This window comes from Dromaius novaehollandiae, chromosome 7 (assembly GCF_036370855.1).
Source record: "Dromaius novaehollandiae isolate bDroNov1 chromosome 7, bDroNov1.hap1, whole genome shotgun sequence".
Classification (NCBI taxonomy): domain Eukaryota; kingdom Metazoa; phylum Chordata; class Aves; order Casuariiformes; family Dromaiidae; genus Dromaius; species Dromaius novaehollandiae.
Window position 1 is genome coordinate 44,061,222 of NC_088104.1, and position 20,394 is coordinate 44,081,615.

General features: G+C 59.3%; 2 protein-coding genes across 2 annotated transcripts; both read right to left on the reverse strand.

Moving 5' to 3' along the window:
- Positions 1–5,818: 5,818 nt before the first annotated feature.
- Positions 5,819–8,589, reverse strand: LOC135328909 (maestro heat-like repeat-containing protein family member 7). The gene is made up of 5 exons (XM_064515414.1): positions 8,440–8,589; positions 7,477–7,578; positions 6,949–7,048; positions 6,516–6,575; positions 5,819–6,199 (listed from the first exon to the last, which is right to left on the reverse strand). Exons 1-5 carry the CDS (start codon positions 8,536–8,538, stop codon positions 5,994–5,996), a joined length of 567 nt encoding a protein of 188 aa, XP_064371484.1. The 5' UTR covers positions 8,539–8,589; the 3' UTR covers positions 5,819–5,993.
- Positions 8,590–18,276: 9,687 nt separating this feature from the next.
- Positions 18,277–20,357, reverse strand: LOC135328914 (lanosterol synthase-like). Its single transcript, XM_064515418.1, has 3 exons — positions 20,194–20,357; positions 19,660–19,738; positions 18,277–19,426 (listed from the first exon to the last, which is right to left on the reverse strand). The coding sequence occupies exons 1-3, from the start codon at positions 20,310–20,312 to the stop codon at positions 19,241–19,243; spliced, it is 384 nt and encodes a 127-aa protein (XP_064371488.1). The 5' UTR covers positions 20,313–20,357; the 3' UTR covers positions 18,277–19,240.
- Between the last annotated feature and the right edge of the window lie 37 nt (positions 20,358–20,394).

A 20,394-nucleotide genomic window follows, 5' to 3' on the forward strand; every position in this document is an offset into this window, starting at 1 on the left:
GGGCATGCACAGCACAAGAGCAGTCCTGAGGGCTAACCCACCCTGCCTTTCGCTGGGCTCCTGCTTCTTCCAGCCTGGCAGCCTTTCCCACGGGCACAGCGCGCTCCAGCCGCTGCCTCTGCAGCGCCAGCAGCCTGTGCCCATAGCTCAGACCCCAAAACAGCCCCCCACCCACCACCTCACTCACAGGGGCCTTGCAGATACCCCCACGATTCCTGTGCCTCCAGCATGCAGCAAGCACAAGCACCCCTCCTCTTAGGCTGCACGCGCCACAAGCACCCCTCCGGGAAAAGGGTGCTCAGACTCCAACGCCAGGGCAGGCTTGAGCTTTGCTCACTCCTCTCTTCGGGGCACTCACCCGACATCTCCTCCCACACCTGCCTCCTCCCTTGCTCCCCATCCTGGGCACGCCTGTGCTCCTCACCGGGGGCTTCTGGCACTTCAGCACAACGAAACCGCATCACCTGGGCTGTGCTGAAACAAAGCCCAACAGGAGAAAAGGAGGGCAAGAGAGAGCAAGAGCAACACAACTCCCTCTCCAGCACCCCAAGCGCCAGGCCGGGCTCCTCCCCTGCAAACTCCAACCTAACAGGCGCAGCCTGGGACCTGCCTCGCTGCTTTAGAGGCGCCACGGACCCCAGCACCTCCCCAAAATGACCTGCCTGGCAGCAGTCAGAAGGCAGCAGCAGGCTAGATGCTCTCACATCCAGCATCACCCCAACAGCGCTAACACACACGGCTACCGCCACGCACCAACCGCAGCGTCACCCTCCCCACGCAAGGCCCAGGGTCACGGCAGGCGGTTGGGCAGCCCCCGCATGGCCACGACCCCTGCCAGGGGCACCCCAGAGCTCACAAGGCCACCGGAGGCACCGAGGGGCCAGACGTGCCGCCTCCCTCCTGCTCACCCGCCTGGCCCCGAGGCCACCCAGCCAACGCCATCACAGAGCCCCATGCTGCAGGGGCGGCTGCCTCGCAGCACGGCAGCGTCGGGCCACTGCTCCCACCCGGCTGCTCCCGAGCTGCCGCCTCGCCTCGCCTCGCCTCGCCTCGCCTCGCCCACCCGCCGCTCCGGGCTCCGCGCTGCCCCCGCCGGCAGGCGCCTCCTGCCCCGCCCCCGCCGCCCCAGCACCGGCCCCGCGCTGCCCCCGCCCCCGCGCCCGCGCCTGCGCCTGCGCCGCACGCGGCCCGGCGGCCCCGCCCACCACGTGCCCGCGCGCCGCGGCGGCTCCCCCCATTGGCTGCGGCGCTGGACCGCGAGGGGCGGGGCGCGGCCGTTGGGGCGGGCTGCAACCGGCTGGGCCCGGTCCCGGGGGGTCTGGCCGCTGCGGCTCGGGGCCCGCTGCAGCCGCGCTGTTCAAACGCCGCCGTTTGTGCTCGAGTCGGCGGCTGCGCGGCACCGTTTGCCTCCTTCAGCTCCCCAGTGTGGTGGCTTCAGCTTTCCCTCCAGGGCAGGGACAGAAAATGCAGCTGCGCTGGCCTCTGTGCGCTTCCGAAGAGAACTGCTGGCTGTAGCAGGGGGCTGAGCAGCCTCCCTGCAGCCATGCCAGCCCCTGGGCTCTGCTGCTTGGCAGCGCGCCCACTCCAGAAGGCCGAGAAACCAGCCGCACCTCTCGTTGTGCCACAGCGCGAGGAGCAGCCCCAGCCCTGGGGGCTGGGCTCAGCGATGGCACTGCCCGGGCACAGGAGCGACAGCCTTCTCCCAGGGCAGCTCGTCTCCAGCAGAGCACCCAAGTCAGCGACTGCCCAGAGGTGCAGCAGCTGCTGCCTCCAGCCCTCAGCTGCCATCCTCCCACTGCCCCACTGCTGGCTCCAGCCCCAGGCTTGAAGCCTTCACACGCCTTTTCTCTCCCTCTTCTCTCGCTTTCTTCTTTCTTTTTCTTTGGTGGGCCGGGGAAGAAGACATACAAGCCCTGGGAAGAGAAATCCGTTTCTCCCCTCCACAGCCCCAGGCCCTGCACCTACGGAGCTGATGTAGTTGGACACTGGCAGCCCTCCTCTTCCTCCAGTTCTCTTTGGGGGAGTTTGGGGAACAAGTGCCCTTGCTGGGGCAGTGCCTGGTTCAAGAGGTATGGTGGGCGCTGCCTCACAAGTGCAGCCATAGAGGCCTGGCCATGACTGCCACCTCGGTGTCTGGGGCAGGAGAGATGTCAAGGGGATCGCATGGCCTGCTGGTGGCATCATGAGCTCCCCAGGGCCATGGGGGCTGGGGCTGTGCATACAGTTTGTGCCAGCCCTGCAGCGTCAGCCCCGACACCTGGTTTCCCTCTCCTTTTGCCTGAGGATCTGTACACTGGAGATGGCTGTGGCACGTGCCAACTCTGGGCAAAGCCTGCAAAGTCTGAGAGACAGGAATTGGGAGGGAGAAAACATTCCTGCAGGTGGGCTGGGAAAGGTCATTAGCACCTGGAGGAGAGACTTCATTGTTAAAGAATAGCGCACTGAAACTGTCTAGAGGTAGCCGCTTAGCGCAACTTGTATGGAACTTGCTTGGCATGGGTGGCTGAATTTGCTGGGGCCTTGGGCCGCACTTAGATAAAATAATGAACTTTTCCTTAGTCCAGTAAGAAAAGGGCCTCGGAGCTGGTTCAAGCTGGGAGGGTGGGGAGGTTGCAGGCAGTCCGCGTTCCTGCGTCTCACACTGGGAAAGGGAGGGTGTCTGCAGGAATGCGTCTCGCACTCTGAGGGGGAGGGTGTCAAGGCTTTGGAGTGGGACCAGTGCAGGGCGTTGGGACCTTGGGGGACGGGGCCTTGGCTCGCTGCTGGGGCAGTGTTGATTGTTGTGGTTTGGAATCGCCTCCTCCTCAGGACCTTAAGGCACAACAGTAAGACCCAACAAAAACAGAGGTACAACCGTCATCAGAGACCGCAAAAAAACAAAAATAAGGAGAAAGACAGCTTACCTCAGAATGACGATGAGAGCCAATGAGGAGCAGGAGACCGCAGACCAAAAAATTACTATTGGTCTAACTACCACGTGAGGGGTGGGAAATGTAAGTTGAAAAAACTATAATTGCCCAGGATTTGAGGCACCCACCTCGAGCTGTAATTACTGCACGTGCGTCATTAAAATTTAATTATTTAATTTGTTTTGATTTGGCTGTGAAATTTTCTGCGGGAACCTAGGGTCGGGCCCTGTTATGGTGGCCGACAAGCCTAATTTCCATAACATTCATCCAGTTTGCTGGCAGAGCACTTCATAGCTATTGCAGCTGCACCTGCCCAGGCAGGCTGTCCCCAGGGCACCTGAGGGTGTTTGGCCCATGTGCTGGCAATGACAGGGTGGGGTCTTCCCCACTTCTTCCCCACCAGCCCAGCTGATAGGCTGCTGCCCTCGCTCACCCTTGCAGTTGTCCTCCAGCTTCTCCTCGCCCTAGTGCTTCATGTGCTGCCTGATGAGCCCTAGGCACACACACAGCCCCTCACAGATCTTGCTCCCCAGCCCACCCCAAGCAGCCCAGCTCCCCCCAGGCCCTGCCCACCTTACCAGGCGCCCTCCAAAGTGCCATGTTACCCAGCATCCCCTGCCCAGCCACACACTGCTGGTACAGGTTCAGCAAGCTGCCTCCTCCTCACCGTGCCTGCTGTGTCGCACAACAGGATGAGGCCTCTGAGCACCGGCCCTCACATCACCCAGCAGTCACTCCGCAGATACCTCACAAGATACCCACTGCCCATCCTGCCCTCATCGCTGGGCCAGTGCCCCCTCCACCAGGCCTGCTGGCGGTCCCCTCTCCCCTCATCTCCAGCGACTCCGCCAGTTCCCATTTGCAGAGCAAAAGCTCCTCCCGTAACAAGGCATTGGAGCTGGCTGCTGCGCAGAGGGTGCAGACGCAGGCCAGAAACCACAGCTTCTCGGCCCCTTCCTCATACCAGCAGCAGAGGGACAAAGAGAGCGCGTGAGAGGGCCAGGGGCAGGGCCAGCAGGACCAGAGCACTGCAGGGCCTGCAGCGACAGTGGGGCGCCTGCACGGGAGCAGCCCTCCACAGCCAGCAGCCCTCCGGGGGCTTCTGAGCGTGGCGCAGCCCGAGGGACCCCGAGGGACCCACCGGCAGAGGCGGGCACAGCCCCGAGGGAAATGGCGACACTCACCTCCCCTCGGCATATGAAGAAGGCGCCCACATACTGCAGGGCTTCCGCCTCCTCTCTGGAGAGCAGGCAGAGCTACAGGGCTGGCAGCGAGAGGAGAGGAGCCAGCCGAGCCCTCTGCCCCACCGCACGCCTGCGGCCACGCACACAGGCAGCCCTGGGCTGGGCACCTGCACCGGGACACGGACACCGCGGCTCCCTGGGCTCGCCAGGCCACTTGGTGGCAACGTTTGCGGCTGTAGCAGATTAACTTGGCTGCCTGTTTGGGGGCTTTGTAGAGAGGAGAGGCAGGCCAGGAGAGCAGCTGCTTCTGGCAGCTCTTTGCAAATGACATCCTTCCCCTGGCCACAGATGGCTTTTGCATTGGGCCGGGAGATGGGGGAAGAGAGCAGCATCCAGGGATGAGGGCTGCGGCACCCAAGCTTTGTCGTAGCTTTCAGTTTCTTGCCGGAAGGGGGATCCCAGCAGACTATGCTGTGCTTTGCAATGAGGGGAGCTACTGGGCATCTTGGTGCACGGGAGGCCAACGTCACCGTAACTCTTTAGGGCCCCCTCTCGTTGCCTCGTGTTGTGGCTGTGAGTCTGTACAGCTGCTTGCGCTGAAACTTCAGCTCGCTTCGAAGGCATAATGCTAAACCTCCTGCAGCAATAACTGGCTTGTTGCCAGTAAATAGTCACCAGGGCTAGATAAGGCGTTTGCTTTTGGACCACGTTTCTGGCGTTTTTGCTTCTGAGTGCGGCATTCAAGCAGTTACGTGCTGTGGCTGGACAAATATCAAGGGCTGCAGGCTGCCGTGAATCAGCCTTGTGACACAAACTGCACTTTGCCCCAGTCAGTTTGGCCAGGTTTGGTTTTGGCCCTGTGAGAAACTGCCGGCTGCCCCAGACACTGTCAGGTGTGACCCCGAGTCTGATCTGGTGCTGTCAGGTCTCACAGTCTCCACGCCGACGTTTCCCTGCGGGCTTTACTCTTCCCAGAGCAGCTCTTACTGCTCAGCCACCTGCGCCCCCCGAGTGGCAGTGCTCACAGGGGGGCAGCCGCTTGCTGATGGCGGACACCAGCCACTCTGGCTGCTGCTGCTTCTGGCCCCCCAAGTGGTGCTCAGGGGCTCCCGGGGGCTGCGGCCCTGCTCAGAGTTCAGGGCCCAGGGCCACGGGCTGGGGAGAGCAGGCAGCGGGGACCTTCTGCAGCCAAAGAGCCAAGAGCCCGCAGCGTGACTTTGCAGGCGGGAAGGCACATGGCTCCCCCTGCTCTCCCAGCGCAGCCGCCTCGCAAAGCACATGGACGGCAGTGCTCGCAGTGGCCCCTGCCATCTCTGGATGGCTGGAGCCTCTAATACGTGTGCTGAGCTCTGGGCCCTGCTGCGCTGGTGCCTGCATGGGCAAATCCTGCGGGGCCTACCAGAGCATCCCAGCAGCCTGCTAACTCCTGGGCTCAGCCACACCAGGGGAAGCCAGCGCCAGCGAGGGGCCAGCTCCGGGCCCTTCCTCATGCAGAAGAGGTCATGGCTTTGCAGGGCAGAACCCTGTCAAGACTGCTGCCATTCCTGACCCTGCTGTCAGGGGAAACGGGGTGCTTCTCTGACTGCTGGGAAGGGGGGTATGTTGTGGCTGCCCTAGACTGCTGGAGAGCGTGTGTGCCCTCCCCCTCCCAGGGTGACCCCGATTCCTTCAGGACCGGAGTTTTCTACCCATTCCTTTGCCCAAAGAAAAGACACTGAGCCGTGGTGAAGAGACAGGGCTGCTTCTTTGGGGAAAGCCCAGCAGAGGGGGGACTGGCAGCACAAGCCTGGGACGGGCTGGGCCTGAGGGCCGGAGCTGTCCTGCGGGCAGGGAGAGAGGCCAGGAACCCCCCGACTTCCCCGCACACTCAGGTGGCCGCTGCGGGCAGAGCAGCCTGGCATCAGGAGGCAGCCGAGCTCCAGCAGCAGACACAGTCACCGCGCAGAGGACAGTGCCACCGCTCCCACGCTCTCCTCAGGCGGTAGCACAGGCCTTGGAGGGTGCCTGGGGAGGGAGTCATCTTCCCTGGAGCTCTCAGGAGCAGGATGGTTTGCGTCGCCAGGCAACAGACGGACGGGCTGCTGTCCTCCTGCAAGCCTTGCAGGGCTGAGAGAGAAAGGAGCAGAGCAGAGATCAAGGCACTGTGTCTGCACAGACGCCAGGCATCCCCTGCTGACGCAGCCAGTCCCACCCAGCTCTTCCCACAGCCAGGAGGCAGCAGGAGCAAGAAAGGGACGAGGTGGGAGTTGCTGGCCAAGACCGTCCCAAAGGCTCCTGAAATCTTCTCTCTACTCTACCCACAGCGGCCCTGCTCTGCACGGGCAGCAGAGCCCTCCTCGCCTGGGGCAGGAGTGGCAGCTCCCTGCCCAGCATCTGTCTGCCTCCCACCAGCCCTGCCTGACACCCTGCTGCCCTCGCTCACCCGTGCAGATGTCCTCCAGCTTCTCCTTGCTCCGGCCCCTCAGGTGCTGCCCGACAAGCCCTAGGCACACACACACAGCCGCTCACAAATCCGGCTCCCCAGCCCACCCCCAGCAGCACAGCTGCCTCCAGGCCCTGCCAGCCTGGCCACGCTCCCTCCTCCCTTTTGCAGCGCTGACGCCAGGGCGCTCCGCACTGCGTGCCACCCAAGGGTCTTGCTGTGAGGGCACAGCAGGAGGCTCCCAGCAGCCCCACATGTGTGGGCAGAGATGGCAGAGGGTGACACAGCCCCTGGGCACCCAGGCCCTGCATCGGGCGCTGGGGGCTCCAGCAGACACAGCTGCAAGGCTGGTCCTTGCTGCCAGCGCAGCAGCCGGGGGGGCTGAGGCCGAGGTGTCCGGGGACAGAGAGGGACACCAGCGGTTGGGGCTCACCAGTGAACCTCACGGCTGCCTCTCGCAAGGACTCCTGTGGGCTCTCCAAGTATGTCAGGCTCTGGTGCAGGTACTCTTCTGCTCTTCTGGCCCTCACCAGCTGGAGAGAGCACAAGGGCACGGGCTTGGCACACCCCTCCCTCACCCAGCCAGGCAGTCCCTGCGCCCAGGACCGGCCTTGCCCTGCCAGGACGCTCATGGCTCCCACACACGAGCTGGGCAGTGCCGAGCTTCGGAGGGAGCAGAAGGCAGGCTGCTCCCCAGGCATGCTGAGGTGCCCTCCTGCTGCCAAGGCCCAGCTGGGCCAGGGGCTGCTTTAGCATCCCAGGGGGCAGCGAGGGCAGAGGAGCCTGGAGAAGAGCTCGCCAGGGCAGCGTGCTTGGAGAAGGGCAGCGTGAGTGCTGCTCCAGCCTGGCGGCTTTGGGTGCCAGCCAGGGCCAGGGGCACAGCTGCCTGCCCCACACACTGGGCATGGAGGGGGACAGGCCTTGCGCAGGCTGGCTCTGGGGGCTTTGGGGCCATCCTTACCAGGCACTCGCCGATCCTCCACATCTGCGCTGTCTCAACCAGCTGCCTGAGCTGCTTCCACTTGAGGAACTTGGCAGCGCGAAGGAGGGCTTCCCGAGAGGCCTGCACAGCAGCAGAGACGGGGAGATGCCACCGCAGCCCAGGGGACAAGACCCTGCGTCCCCCTGCTCTTGGCAAGTCTCGGGGCCTTGCCTGGCCCACCATGGGAAGAGGCAGCAGCTGGGCACCGACTCTGCCACGGGGTTCAATACCCTGGGCAGAGACATGGGGCACCCACCACCTCAGGCACCTCGTCCTGCCGCGGCAGCACAACAGAGAGCCCCAAGAGCTGCTGAGCTGTAGCCAAGGCCAGGAGGAGGCTGAAGGGCTGCAGTCGCAGAGACGCCCAGGCAGGACTCGGCCACAACTACCTGCCACAGGCATTGCCCCTGCGGGTGCTCGGCTGCCCGGCCTGCGCCCTTGCCCAGACTTGTGCCCCCGCCCCAGAGCTGGGTAGCCGGGATGCAGGGCCCGGCCCCTGCCCTCACCGCACCTCCCTCCCTGGGGCTCTCCCCTCCCCAGGCTCGTGGGCTGGGGAACAAGTTGGCTCCCCAAACTCCTTGCAGGTGCTGCCTCCCTCTGCGCAGGCCAAGGGCACTGGGGGCACACGCTGAACGTGGGGAGCAGGGTGTCTCCTCCTGCAGTGCTCTTGCCTTAGGCAGCTGGGGCATGCCCCAGGCCAGACATCTCCAGGCCCCTGCTGGGGCAGGGCACGGTGGCAACAGGAATTGGGGGGCAAAGCCTGGCCTCGCACACCTGCAGGGCTAGCTGCGAAGCCCCTAGGCACTCCAGGGCTTAGACATTTGTGGCCACGGACTGCGGCGGAGCCCTGTGGGACTGGGGAAAGCAGGTCTGGGAAAGGCCCCTGCCCAGCTTCTCATTCCCTGCTTCGAGCCTTCTAGGGCCCTGGTTAGAAAGCCATACCTGGCGCACGCTGCAGCTCTCGTCCTCCATGTGGAAGAGCAGTGGCAGCAGGCTGCTGCGCACTTGCTTCTGCAGCTGCTGGTCTTTGGTGCCCAGCATAATCGCCAGCACATCTCTGAAGAGCCGCGTGGAGAGCACTCGCACCTGGACAGCGTCCTGGTGGGAAGGAAGAGGGGGCACCTCAGTGCTGGCTGCTCCAAGCCCACGGTCTCCCTCGCGCCCAGCCCTCCTGCCGGCGCTGCAGGGGCCGAGCACAACACGGAGCAGCCGAGGGCAGAGAGGGCACTGGCGCAACGCAGCCCCCCAGCCCAGGACACCGGCAGGGGCCCTGGCTCTCCCCCCAGCCTTACGGCATCAAAGAGCAGCAGCAGCTCCGCGGACAGCTGCGGAGCAATGCTGGCCACCGTCTCCTCGCCCGTGACGTGCACCACGTGTCGCAGCACCACCAGGGCCTTAGTGCTGATGTCGCTGTCCGCATCCCGCAGTTGCTCCATGATGAGTGGCAGCAGGAAGCGCATTTCTCTTACCTGTGTGAAACACCACTGCGTTTGCTGAAGAAGTAGTGGACTGCCCAGGCAAAAATGCCCGGTTTGTTAGACACCCGCTTCTCCTCTGGCTTCCCAGAAGCTGGCATGGCGGTTACTGCAGCAACCTGCTGCCAGGCAGGGCTTAGCGGCACAGCCATGGCAGTGTGGGGGACTGGGGGCGTAGGGAGGGAGGAGAGGGCAGCACCGGCTCCTCTCCACCTGACCACTCGCCCCCTTCTGTGTGTTCCCCAGCACCCTCACCCAGCCCCATGCTGCCTGCACAGCTTCACCCGCCTGTCCCCTGCTCACCGTCTGCGGCCTGTCGCACAGCAGGATGAGGCCTCTGAGCACCAGTCCACGTATCACCTGGCTGCCACGCTCCAGATACCTCGCAAGGAGCAGCAGGATATGAGCATTGTCTTCGCAAAGGTCCGGGCAATCCACAAGCTGAAACACATGTTGCAGGGAGACAGTGCCAGAGCCGGCAGGACTCCCTGCATCGTGCCGTGCCGGCTCCCACCAGCAGCTCAGGGCGAGGGCACCAGGCCCGCACAAAGCCTGGCCCCAAGGCAGCAGTGAGTGCGGAGGGCCCCCGGGGCTGCTCCTCCGCTCCTCTCCACCATCCACACAGCAGGCACCAAATCCACGTGGGCACAAGAGTTACCCCAGCGCGGATGGGCCAAGCCAAGGCTACAAGTCGCAGCGCACCCACTGCCCCAGCTCCACTCACTGCCGCGCCCACCCCCCAGCACGGGCACGGGAGAGCAGAGGGGTGAGAGGCACCCCAGAGGCAGCCCTGCCATCAGGCTCACCTCCACGAGGAAAGCCAGGATGGAGATCTCCTGGGAGGGCTCCTCCAGGCGGAGCAGCACTGCCAGCTGGCGCAGGAGGTAAACTCGCAGCCTTCTTGGGGTCTCCCTCATTTCCCTGGCAGAGGGAAGAAGGCACTGGTGGCCTGAGCAGCCCAGGCAAACCTCGGCCATGCCTTGGTCACAAGCGCTGAGGCTGCAGCCCCTTTCTTGGGGAGCTGGGCATCCCCACGGGCTCTGTGGGGCACCGCATCTGCAGGGGAGAAATGCTGGGGCAGAGCGGGCACAAGGGGCTCTCACCTGGCCAGCAAAGCCACTCCGCTGTGGTGGGTCTCAGCGCGGAGGAGCATGTCCCAGCCACCCTTCCTCGCCATGAGCAGCACCTGGCGCTCGTAGCCGGCACGGCAGAGCAGCGCTTTCATGGCCCGCACTGCGGCCCTGTGTGTGGAGCAAACACCAGGTCACACTGGCACCCCTGGCCCCGCCTATAGGTCCAGGGCAGAGACAACGGGGCTGGCATGGAGCACCTGACGGGGCTGGTGAGAGCAGACTCTTCCCCTCGGCATTCCCTCCAGCACATCTCAGCCTCCTCCGGCGTCAGTGCTGCGGTGACAGAAATCTGGAACAGCAGCGCCAGGAAGAGCTGGGGGAAAAATGCCTCCACCTGCGGTGGGCAGCGGGGCCACTGGAGGATCTCCTGCAGCGCCATGGTTGCCTGCAGAAAACACCCAGAGACAGCTCTCGCTGCGGAGGTGCCCTTGTTGCACGGCCCAGTCTTGGCAGCGATGCTTGGGCGCTGCCCTGGGCCACGGGGCAGTGAAGCAGTGCCTGGCCTGGCTGTGCAGCCAGGGCAAAGCCATGGGAGCTCCTGGGGCTCAGCTCCTCTTTCTGCCCTGGGCACAACAACCCTTTCTGCGCTGGTGGGAGGTCTCCCTGGGGGGGTGGGGGTGTGGCCCTCCATGCACAGGCCTGCCTGGGCTGTGCCTTGGTCCTGCCGGGCCCCTAAGTATGCCCCAGCCCCTAATCCTGCCCCTAACCCACGTTGCCAGCCCACCAAGCACAATGCAGAGACAGAGGAGGGCGGAGGGCCACCCACACAGGGCTCCCGCCTTGTGCACAGGGGGCTCCAGCGGTGAGCAGCAGCCCAGCGTGCTGGTGCGGCGGGGGAGAGCGAGGCTTCCTCCACAAACGCACGGTCAGGGGAGAGATGTCCATGTGGTCCCCATCCAAAGTCGACGCCTTGTGCACTGGCCAGTCCAACAGCACGTGAAACAGCTCTCCCAGCACCTTCTCCGCAGTCATGGGCTTCGACAGCAGCACCCTCCACATGGCCGCGGCAGCGCTGCAGGCCCAGAGCGCCCTGTCAGCGGGTGCCGCAGCCGCAGCGCCGTGGCCTGGGCAGCCCCACAGGGCCTGGGCTGGCCGCCAGCCCTGCCGCTGCCTGCTGCCCGCTGCCCCGTGCCGGCAGCACCCAGCCGGCCCTGCCCCAGCAGGCACCACACCGCCAAGCTCAAGTCCCTTGTGGGGCAGGGAGGGAGCCAGGCGACCGGGCTCAGGGGCCCAAGGCAGCCAGGCTTGCTCAGCTCTGGCTGCTGCAGCCCTGCCTGAGGCAGCGGGGCTGGCACACGGGGACACCGGGAGGGCCCAGCCCCTCAGCAGAGTCCTGAAAATCTCCCTCTCCCCCGCGGCCCACACGGGACGAGCTCTAAGGCCTGCGGGGCCCCAAGCACTAGAGGCAGCAGGGCCCGTACCTGTCGCAGGATGGGGAACAGCGCAGCAGGCTCACAACCACCTGCTCGGGGTACGCGCAGGCCAGCTTGAGAAGAGCCCTGTCCAGGCTGTGCCGCGCAGACTCCTCCGTGACGGACAGCACACTTCTCCACAGGCACCTCACCATCTCTGGCACCTGGAGGGCACACGGCTCCGAGTGGGGCTGCTGCCAGCCTGCAGCCAGTCGCCCAGCTCCCACCCAGAAGGGCCGCCCTTGCCACCGCTCTGCGCTGCCCCCGGAGGGTGTCGGGTGCCTGGCAGACATGGACTCGGGGAGACGGCGGGGGGGAGCAACCCCCGGAGGCCTCGAGCCCCGGCCGTGCCACCCACAGGCTACTTACGTGCTCCAAAAGGGAGGCGTCGTCTGTCACGAGCGCATCCAGCTCGTGAGCAGCCGCCTGCGCATCCTGGGTGCTGCAGGCTCCGATGCCCCTGATGGCTGCGAGGATGGCACTTGTCCTCACAGCGGGCTCGAGGTGTCCCCCAGACATCTACGGGAGAAAGGAGGGCAGCCCAGATAGATGCGGAGCACCCAGCGGTGCCCCCTTACTCAGCCGTTGGCAGCGCCTGGGGCGTGCGCACCTCGTGGGGCTGCAGCTCGCAGCTGCTCTCCGTAGGGACCCCACGGTCCTCCGCCTTCTCCTCCCAGGCCACCCTGGGGTGGCTGGGGGGTCTCTCCGCTATCCTAGGCGACGCGGCAAAGGCTCCGCGGGGCTGCCCAGGGGTGACAAGGAAAGACCTGGGTGCACTCAGGGGGCTCCTTCGCCAGCCCCACGCACTCCCGTCCTCTCCCGTCACCGTCCTCCCGGACACTGCGGGGGCTGAGGCCGTGTGGGTGCCTGGCAACGCCGCGGGGTGTCACAGGAGCCCAGTCACAAAGGGCCCCACTGTCACCCTAGTGACGCTTGTCACCGGCCCAGGGAGGGGCAGGGTGGGTCCCCTCCAGGGGCGCAGGGCCGGCTTGCCCCCCCGACATGGAACACCTCGGTTTGCCCTCGGGGTGCCCGGGGCCCCCATGGGGGGTCTGTTGCCCTCAGCGCCACTGCAATCCTTGCCTGGTCTCCCCCAACCGCTGCTCCCTGTCCCTGCCCTCCTCCTCCACCCCAATGAGCACAGGTTTTCAGACGAGGGTCTCCTCTCCAAAATGCAATCATTCTTTAACACCAGCAAATGTCCCGTTCCAATTCTGACACCCCGAAAACAGAGGGCTACCAAGCATGACCCATGAAGCTACTACCTTGGTTAGCATCCCAGGAAAGCACCAGGCAGCAGTTCCCAAATTAGCGCACGCAACTGCTTGCGTACAGCAAACGGTGAAACACTGACCTCCCCCCGCAGAGTCCCAGACATGGCCAGAGCAGAAACAGATTTTAAAAAAGCAATGAGACCCATTGATTTCTGCAAGTGGGCAGCAAGAATTGGGAGCGGGGAGTACCAGGGATACCTGCCCTACTCCTATACCCACTCCCTAAGGATTCAGGGACAGGATACTGGGATACAGAAATCATGCTGTCTACCCTGACTTAGACCTGTTTTTACCTAGGATGACGCTGTAAGACCCTGCAGGAACTCTGGAGTTCCCATTAAAAAACATCTGCTGCAACACCAATATGGAGCACCAGTTTTAATTAAATTTGATTAAACCTCTCAAATCCCATCAGCTAGCAGTCATTGTAACACACAGTGAATAAAGACAGTAGGTAGCGGTTGTCAAAGCAGCCCAAAGAGGGATTTTTTTTTTCCTATCTAACTTTATGCAGCTTTATTAAAAATAATAATACCTAAAGTGTCCTTTTTTAGAAAAATGCTGCTTGGTGGGTTGTTTGTCTTTAACAGGCTGAATTTGGTTTCAGGATGATGTGAAGGAATTGTAAGCTTCTGCCAATCAGTAGTAGCAGTTAGCATGTACCCCCAAACATGTTGCAAAGGAAAGCAAAAGGTTCAATCCGGCTTCTTACCGGGAATATCTATGTTAGCGTATCTGAGCTTGTAAAATCTGTGCAAAATCTTTGGACAGTTGAAACACAAGTTTTTCAGACAAGGGTCTCCTCTCCAAAATGCAATCATTCTTTAACACCAACAGGTGTCCCGTTCCAATTCTGACACCCTGAAAACAGAGGGCAAAAAAAGAAACAATAGCAAGTAATTTTTTTTAATGGGAAAACTGAGTTGTGACTTGTTAGGGCATGAGGATGGTGTGCTTCGTGGCCTTCCAACCCCTAGTTTTACAGAGGACCAACGTATGCCAATTTCCTCCTCCCCTTCCCCCCGTTCTTTTCACCCTCTAGAAATAATTGGTGAGTTAAAAGCAGGGCAAACATTCCCAGCTAGATAAGAACCAAGGTGTTTTCAGCAATCAGGATAAATTCTGAAAAATGTACTGGGCCACCCATTTAGGCTTTTCACACTGGCAGCAGGTATCAACAAGTCCCAGAAAGTATTAAACACTTTCTTATGAGAGATCTGGCATTTTTATGTTAATTTTCAGAGAAGTTGGTGATGGCAGATGTCTCAATTATAAGGCACTTCTGGGCTGATTTTTCTGCTTTACAATTAGGGAATAGTAATTGCACCCAGGAGCAATGTGGTGCCAGGACTCTATAAAACCGTCGGAGCAGTAAGGGGATGCAAAGCCCACCCTGTTCATGGCAAGATGTTGGCAAATACAGCTGGACTGCTCCGAGTCCAAAAACTCACATCCATTTAGCATAATCCTGACCAGGGAGACAGCAGGCCTGGATGCAATAAGCCCCAAATAACCACATCCATGACCAAGGCTGCAGAGCTGAGTCTGGGACTGACTGAGCACCGTCAGCCACCTTCTGCCTCCAGGAGATGCCTGGAGCTGAGAACTGAGAAATCAGAAGTGTTTTGGACACGGGGCTCCTGTCCCTGAAAATTCAAAATGAGTTAAAACCCTGGTCTGCCGATCGGGGCAATGGTAAAACACAGTGGAAAGAACCTGGAGGGAGTGGCCTGGCTCCCGGGAAGTTATCCAGCAAACCCTGGGAAAAATTATCCAGCAACCCCAGGAAAAAGAAAATCAAGCAAAATTTAGCCCGGCGGAAGAAGAGCAACCTGTTTCCCATTTTTAAATTTGCAATATTTAAACTTTGGGCACGCACTCTGGAGCCCATCAGGTGCTGCAGCACACCTCAGCTTGCTTTAACTATGGCTCTTGTCCTCCAGCTGCAGAGCTCAAAGCGTCATCCACTCCCTGGGGAAGCTCGGCAAGTGATGTGCAGCCCGGTGAGAGGCCAGCGCGGTACCTGCAGGCATCTTGATAGCTTGGGGCAGGGGGCCAAGCCACATCAAGGCAAGCAGTGCCAGGGATGACAAACTAGAAGTGCCAAGGCTGGATTTAAGACAAGACCCAGGCGTCCTGGCTGCCGCATTGACACCCAAGCCACCAGGAACAAGCAGCTGGGTCTCTCGTTACAGCCCCCAGCCCAGCCTGGCCATTCCCCACAGGTCCCAGGGTATCCACAGCTATTTTTTAGTTGATGTTTTCTGCAACGCCCCTCGGAGCAGAGCTCCCCAACACCCGGCCATCAGGGCTGAGCTGCAAGCAGACGGGGAGCGAGGCTTCTGCGGCTGGAGCAGTCCTGCTCCACTTTCCCCCTCGCTCCTGGCTAGCGCCCAGAGCTGGATGACTGTTTTTTTCCTTCTCACCCCTTATAAAATTCCTCTCTGTTCGCCTCCCTGAGCGGTCGTCCCTTGCCACCCCACCACCGGCCCCTGCAAAGCAGCCACTGGGCAAGCAGTGGAAGAAGCCCGGCAGGGAGCAGCTCCCAGGCCCACAGCAAAGGCGGGTGCAGAAAGGAGCTGGGAGTTTTGCCTCCTTGCACCACATCTATTAAGGCAAATCCACTGTGAGCATCTCCCAATGATACCAAAGGTGGTGAAAAAATTCAAATGACACTGGAGATTTTGCTTCTATCCCCTCTCTGCTGAACTACACTGATCTCATGAGACCCACAGTGGCAGCGCTGTGTTTTGGGTGGGTTTGCTATATATACATATTTTTTTTCATGTAGGTTGAGACAGAACAAAGTGCTGGCACAGGCTGTGATTACTTTGGGAGCTTAAACACCCATTTTTACTGCGAGTCCCTCGTCCTGCAGCAGTAGGACACAAAGGAAGGGCCAGACCCCAACAGCACCATGATAGGGACCAGGATGACACACAGCAGAAGTGCCTCTCTGCTGGGGACTGCTCAGTCACCTGTGAGCACCAGACCCCCTCCTCTCTTCTCTACTAAGCCAGGACAGTCTCCCTGCAAAAAAAAAAAAAAAAAAAAAAAAAAAAAAAAAAAAATCACAGCCCTAGAAGGGTGTGAGCAGTAAGCAAGGAGGAAAAAGTGAACATTTACTGAATTTTTGTTTATAAATGAAAGGCAAGATGACAAACCTGCACACAATAGTCCTTTTTTCCTTTTCTTTTTTCCTAACAAGGCATGATGGTCCCTGGAGGTACGAGAGACTGAGCCACTGGCGCTAGGAGCCATCAGCTCTTTCTTGAGCTCTGCTGCTTACTTTGGCTTTCCCTATATAGAAATGAGAAATTATCAGTCACAAAGTAACTCTAAGGTGGGGACGTTTGTGACTTCTTGGCGCAGGGGGGAAGGATGAAGAAGTATAGTTGATATTCAGAAAGCTTCAGAACTGCAGCATGGTGTAAAGTCACTGGCACATGGTAGTTGAAGGACAGATGGGCGAAGCCAGCTTTCCCAGCTTGCAGGTCGCCTGGCCTTTGAGTCATGACCCCTTAGAGCACCTCGCAGTTGGTCTTTAACTGCTCCAAGGTTGTCAGGTCAACTGCCAGAAGTCACATCACAGCTCAGCCAGGAACCTGCTATCAGACACCTGAAGAAAATGAGCTGAGAGCCAAGAGTAAGTGTCCTTAAGCCATGGGAGCATCTGCAATAGCTTTAAAACATTAACTGACACCATCAGTATCAAAACCCCATTACAATGGCCTGTTTCTGAGGCATAGGAAACAGCTTTCATACTCTGTTTAGGAATCACAATGTCTTGTACTCCACAAAGAAACCAGTTCAGGTTTAGAGCTCGACACATTGTGTCTGCTTGTGGCAAGGAAAGAGCCAGGTTGCTGGAGAAGCCCCCTGCCCTTGGTCCAAAAAGTAACAAGTCCAACTTCCTAACTTTTGATAGAAATCCAGCTTCCCAGCTGCTTACAGATAACCTTTTTAAATTGACCAGGACCCTTTTGGAAACCAGTTTAAGCACAACTGGAACAGCTGCACGAACAGCAAAAGCTGCAAACTAACTCCACCTGCATGGAAACAAAAAAAGTATGAAGAAAGTTTTACTTAAATATCAAACTTCTGGATCTCGCCAGTGACTTTTTTGGTCTTTGTCTCTCTTGTCTATCTTGATATCATCGTGTATGTGATATCCAGGGGATAAGAAAGTGCTATTAAATCCTTCTTTAAGAGCAGAGTAGAAACTAAGTCCAAATCCCCATGGGTATTTAGGGACCCAAATGACCTCTGAAACCTTTGAGAATAAGGCACTTCTGTGTCTTGAGCTCTGCCCAAGGAAAGCAGGTGAGGCTGCCCAGGTAGATCTGCTCAAAAGCCAGATTTGACATCATGTCTCCTGGCATGCCTCACCTCACCCCCCCTTACTGCCTCCCACTCAGAAACAGGACGAAACCGAAGTTCAGGCTGAAACCCCGAACTAACAGGTTTGGTTTAGCTTTAAAGAGAAGCCATTTGCTGCCTAGTATCTCTGCTTTATCTGCTCTAATGACACTCATTAGCTTTTAGCCCAGGACTCTGCCTCTGCATAACAAAGGAAACATTTTGCTACCCCAAAGCTGAAGGAAAGTTCCTGGAATTCCAAGGCAGGAAGGAAAATAAACGCCATTCAATAGTTTAGGGTCCTGCCTTGCAACTTTTACAATCGTAATTTTGTCCCGTGAAAGACCAAGATGTTCTCAAGCCAAAGACCTAGGTGGAAACCAAGCTGCCACCTCCTCTCAGGATGCACAACCCCCTAACACCTGAATCCGTTCAGCTGCAGCTGGATGAAAGCTTGTGAAACACCACTCCCTGCTTGTGATCTCATGCAAAGATGAGAACAAGATCATCCGTACAGGGCATAAATGCAGCGAGAGAGCTCTGGTATCCAACATCACAGATCTTTGCCCCTTTACTAACTAAAGGGTTGGTAAGGAAAACAGGATCACAGCGATAAAACAGCATCTTCTTTGCAGCACTCCTAGGGACATCATGGTGCTGTGAGCATTAGGTAACTGCATACCATCGGGGGGGGGGGGGGTGGGGGCGGGGAAATCAAACCCTTGCAATATATTGAAAGGACACTGGTTTTACCAAGTTCTTTTACAATGACTTAAAAATACCTTCCTGTTTCTGATGGAGACCACTGAGGTGCTTTAAATGCACAGTATTATCACAGAGAGGTTTAAAGGAGCCCAGAATTTGAAAAGGCAAAGGAGGCTGTCAAAACAGCCTAAGTTGCATTTGCTTGAATAAGCTTTTCAATTTAACAAGGACAAGAGGATGGAGCAGATTTTTAGGAAGCCCGGGGACCACACCAAACAGCAAGGGATATACAGAAGAGCATAGGAGGCTGGAAAAAACAGACCGGTGACCCAAACCAGGCTACAGGCTGTTCCTGGATGAGCTCCCCGCTGCCTGGGATGTGCATGGGGGCAGGCCAAGAGAAGACCAGCAAACAGCTACATACCACATGCAACACCATTAGTAATTTATTAATCGGCCACTCAGCACGACTTCCAGCTCTGATGACAAAAAGGAAATGTCCCAGGCACACAGCTGCCCAGGGGCATCCCTCCCCTCCCCGTGACGGAGGGTGCCAGAAGGCACAAAACAGCCTCCAGCGCAACTCATCCATGCTAGAAAACTAGCGTGCCTGGCTGGAGACCAGGGGACCAGGCTGTGCCTCTAACACTGACCACCTCAGTGCTTTCTGCCTTGTTTTTTGTGTCCGGTTTTTCAAAGTGGGAACGATGCTGGCAACCTCACCCGTGAGGCTCTGGGAAGCCAGGTGCCACTGGCTGGGGGGCAGAAGAGCAGAAAAACAGGTGAAGCACTCCTCTTTCCTAACCAGCGGAGAGGGGACAGATGCTCTTCCCCTCCCAGTGACGGCTCCAGAGCAGAGAGCACTTTGAAGGCAGTTGTTGGTGCTCACACAGCGGAGGCTGGTTCAGCAGGGCATGTAGAGCACCCCATCACAATGCTGGGCACAGGGAAAGCCCAAAATCCCAGGCTCTTGCTGCAGACAGCCAACCTGAGAGAGCCAGGACAGCACAAGGGGAAGATAAAAACAGCTTTGCTCTACCAAGGATGAGAGATCAAGTCTGTCTAGATGTCTAATACAATATAGCTGGGCAGCTTTCTCTTCTCAGGTCACCAGTTTGATCCAAAAAGTCACCCTGCTGCATGTCCTGTGGGGGAGGATATACCCAGACAGAGGCTTTTAAAAAGCTGATTCTTAGAAAAGGGTCAACAGAAAGCAAACGGGGACCCAGTGGCACCATGCTGGCACTCTCCTCCCTGGGAGATGCACTGGTCCAGGGCTGTGGTAAGACCAGCGTTGAGATCTTGCTTGAAATAGTCCTGTGCCCCCACGTGGCAGGCGATAGCAGAGACAATTTGGAGGCCACAGTGTCTGCAGTGGCCCAGGCTCAGGCAGACCAGGCCTCCTCTGGGGCTTTCCCTGCCCCAGAGGAGGATCTGGGCTGCAGCTGCCCAGCGAGAGGGCTGTTGGGATGCAGCCGGGAGAAACGCCCCAGTGTCCAGATGGGGAAGACGTTGCAGTAGGAGGTGTAGCTGATGGCGCACAACTTGTTGAACACTCCAGCAATGTTCTCCTGAGAGAGAAAAACAGCAAGGCGGTATGGGTGAGAGGGGACCCACTGCATCCCTCTCATCCACGCTCCTCAGTGTAGCATCGCCCTCTCTGGAAGCACTTCCCTCTACCCCACGTGAGCCTTGGGCTGCCGCCTCAGTACCACAAGCAGCCGGTTGTGCACAGCTGCACAGTGCCCAGGACAGCTGCAACACCAGAGGAACCCCTTGGAGAGACAAGAATGGATCTACATACCTGAGGCCAGTCCCCGTTGGGCAGCTGTTTATCGATCAACACTTTGATGCCCCTTTCCAGCACACTAATATCAGGGTACCTGCAAAGCACAGAGATGTAAACACTCCCAAATCTGGACCATCCATGTACCTCCATCCACGCGCTTAGGGAACTCAGCCATCTCCAGGATCCCCATGCTTGTCCCCGGCATGCTGAGTGCTTTGGGAAGACCCCTTATGACCCTAGCACACCAGACATAAAGAATATGGCAAAACTGTCCCAGGCCAGGGGCTTGCGGTTGCGACCCAGACTCCTGCTTTGCACGGGCCCCCCTTCCCCCAGGCATCAAGAGCCCCACCAGCCTGTGGACCACAGCTCCAGCCAGTCCCTCACCGCAGCAGGCTTGTGACCGACAGCATCTTTCAGGAAATGTCATACGGCACACGGCCGGGCCCAGGGCCCGTGCCAGCTCTTCCCTATAACTTGGCCTGCGTTTCCTATCTCACTATGTGCTCAGGGCCACACGGTGTCTGAAGAGGCGAGAGCTGCTCCTACCTGACAGCCATGAGTCCCAGCAGGGCCCAGCACGTATTGTGGATCTGCAAAGCGGCACTCTGCACGTACACGTGCTGCTCGCACGACTCAAAGTCTTCTCCCCAGCCACCATCTGCCATCCGCTTGGAGAGCAGGAACTGGCAGGCCCGGGCCACTTCTCTGCACGCAGCCCTGCAAAGATGGGGCAGAGAATCAGATGGG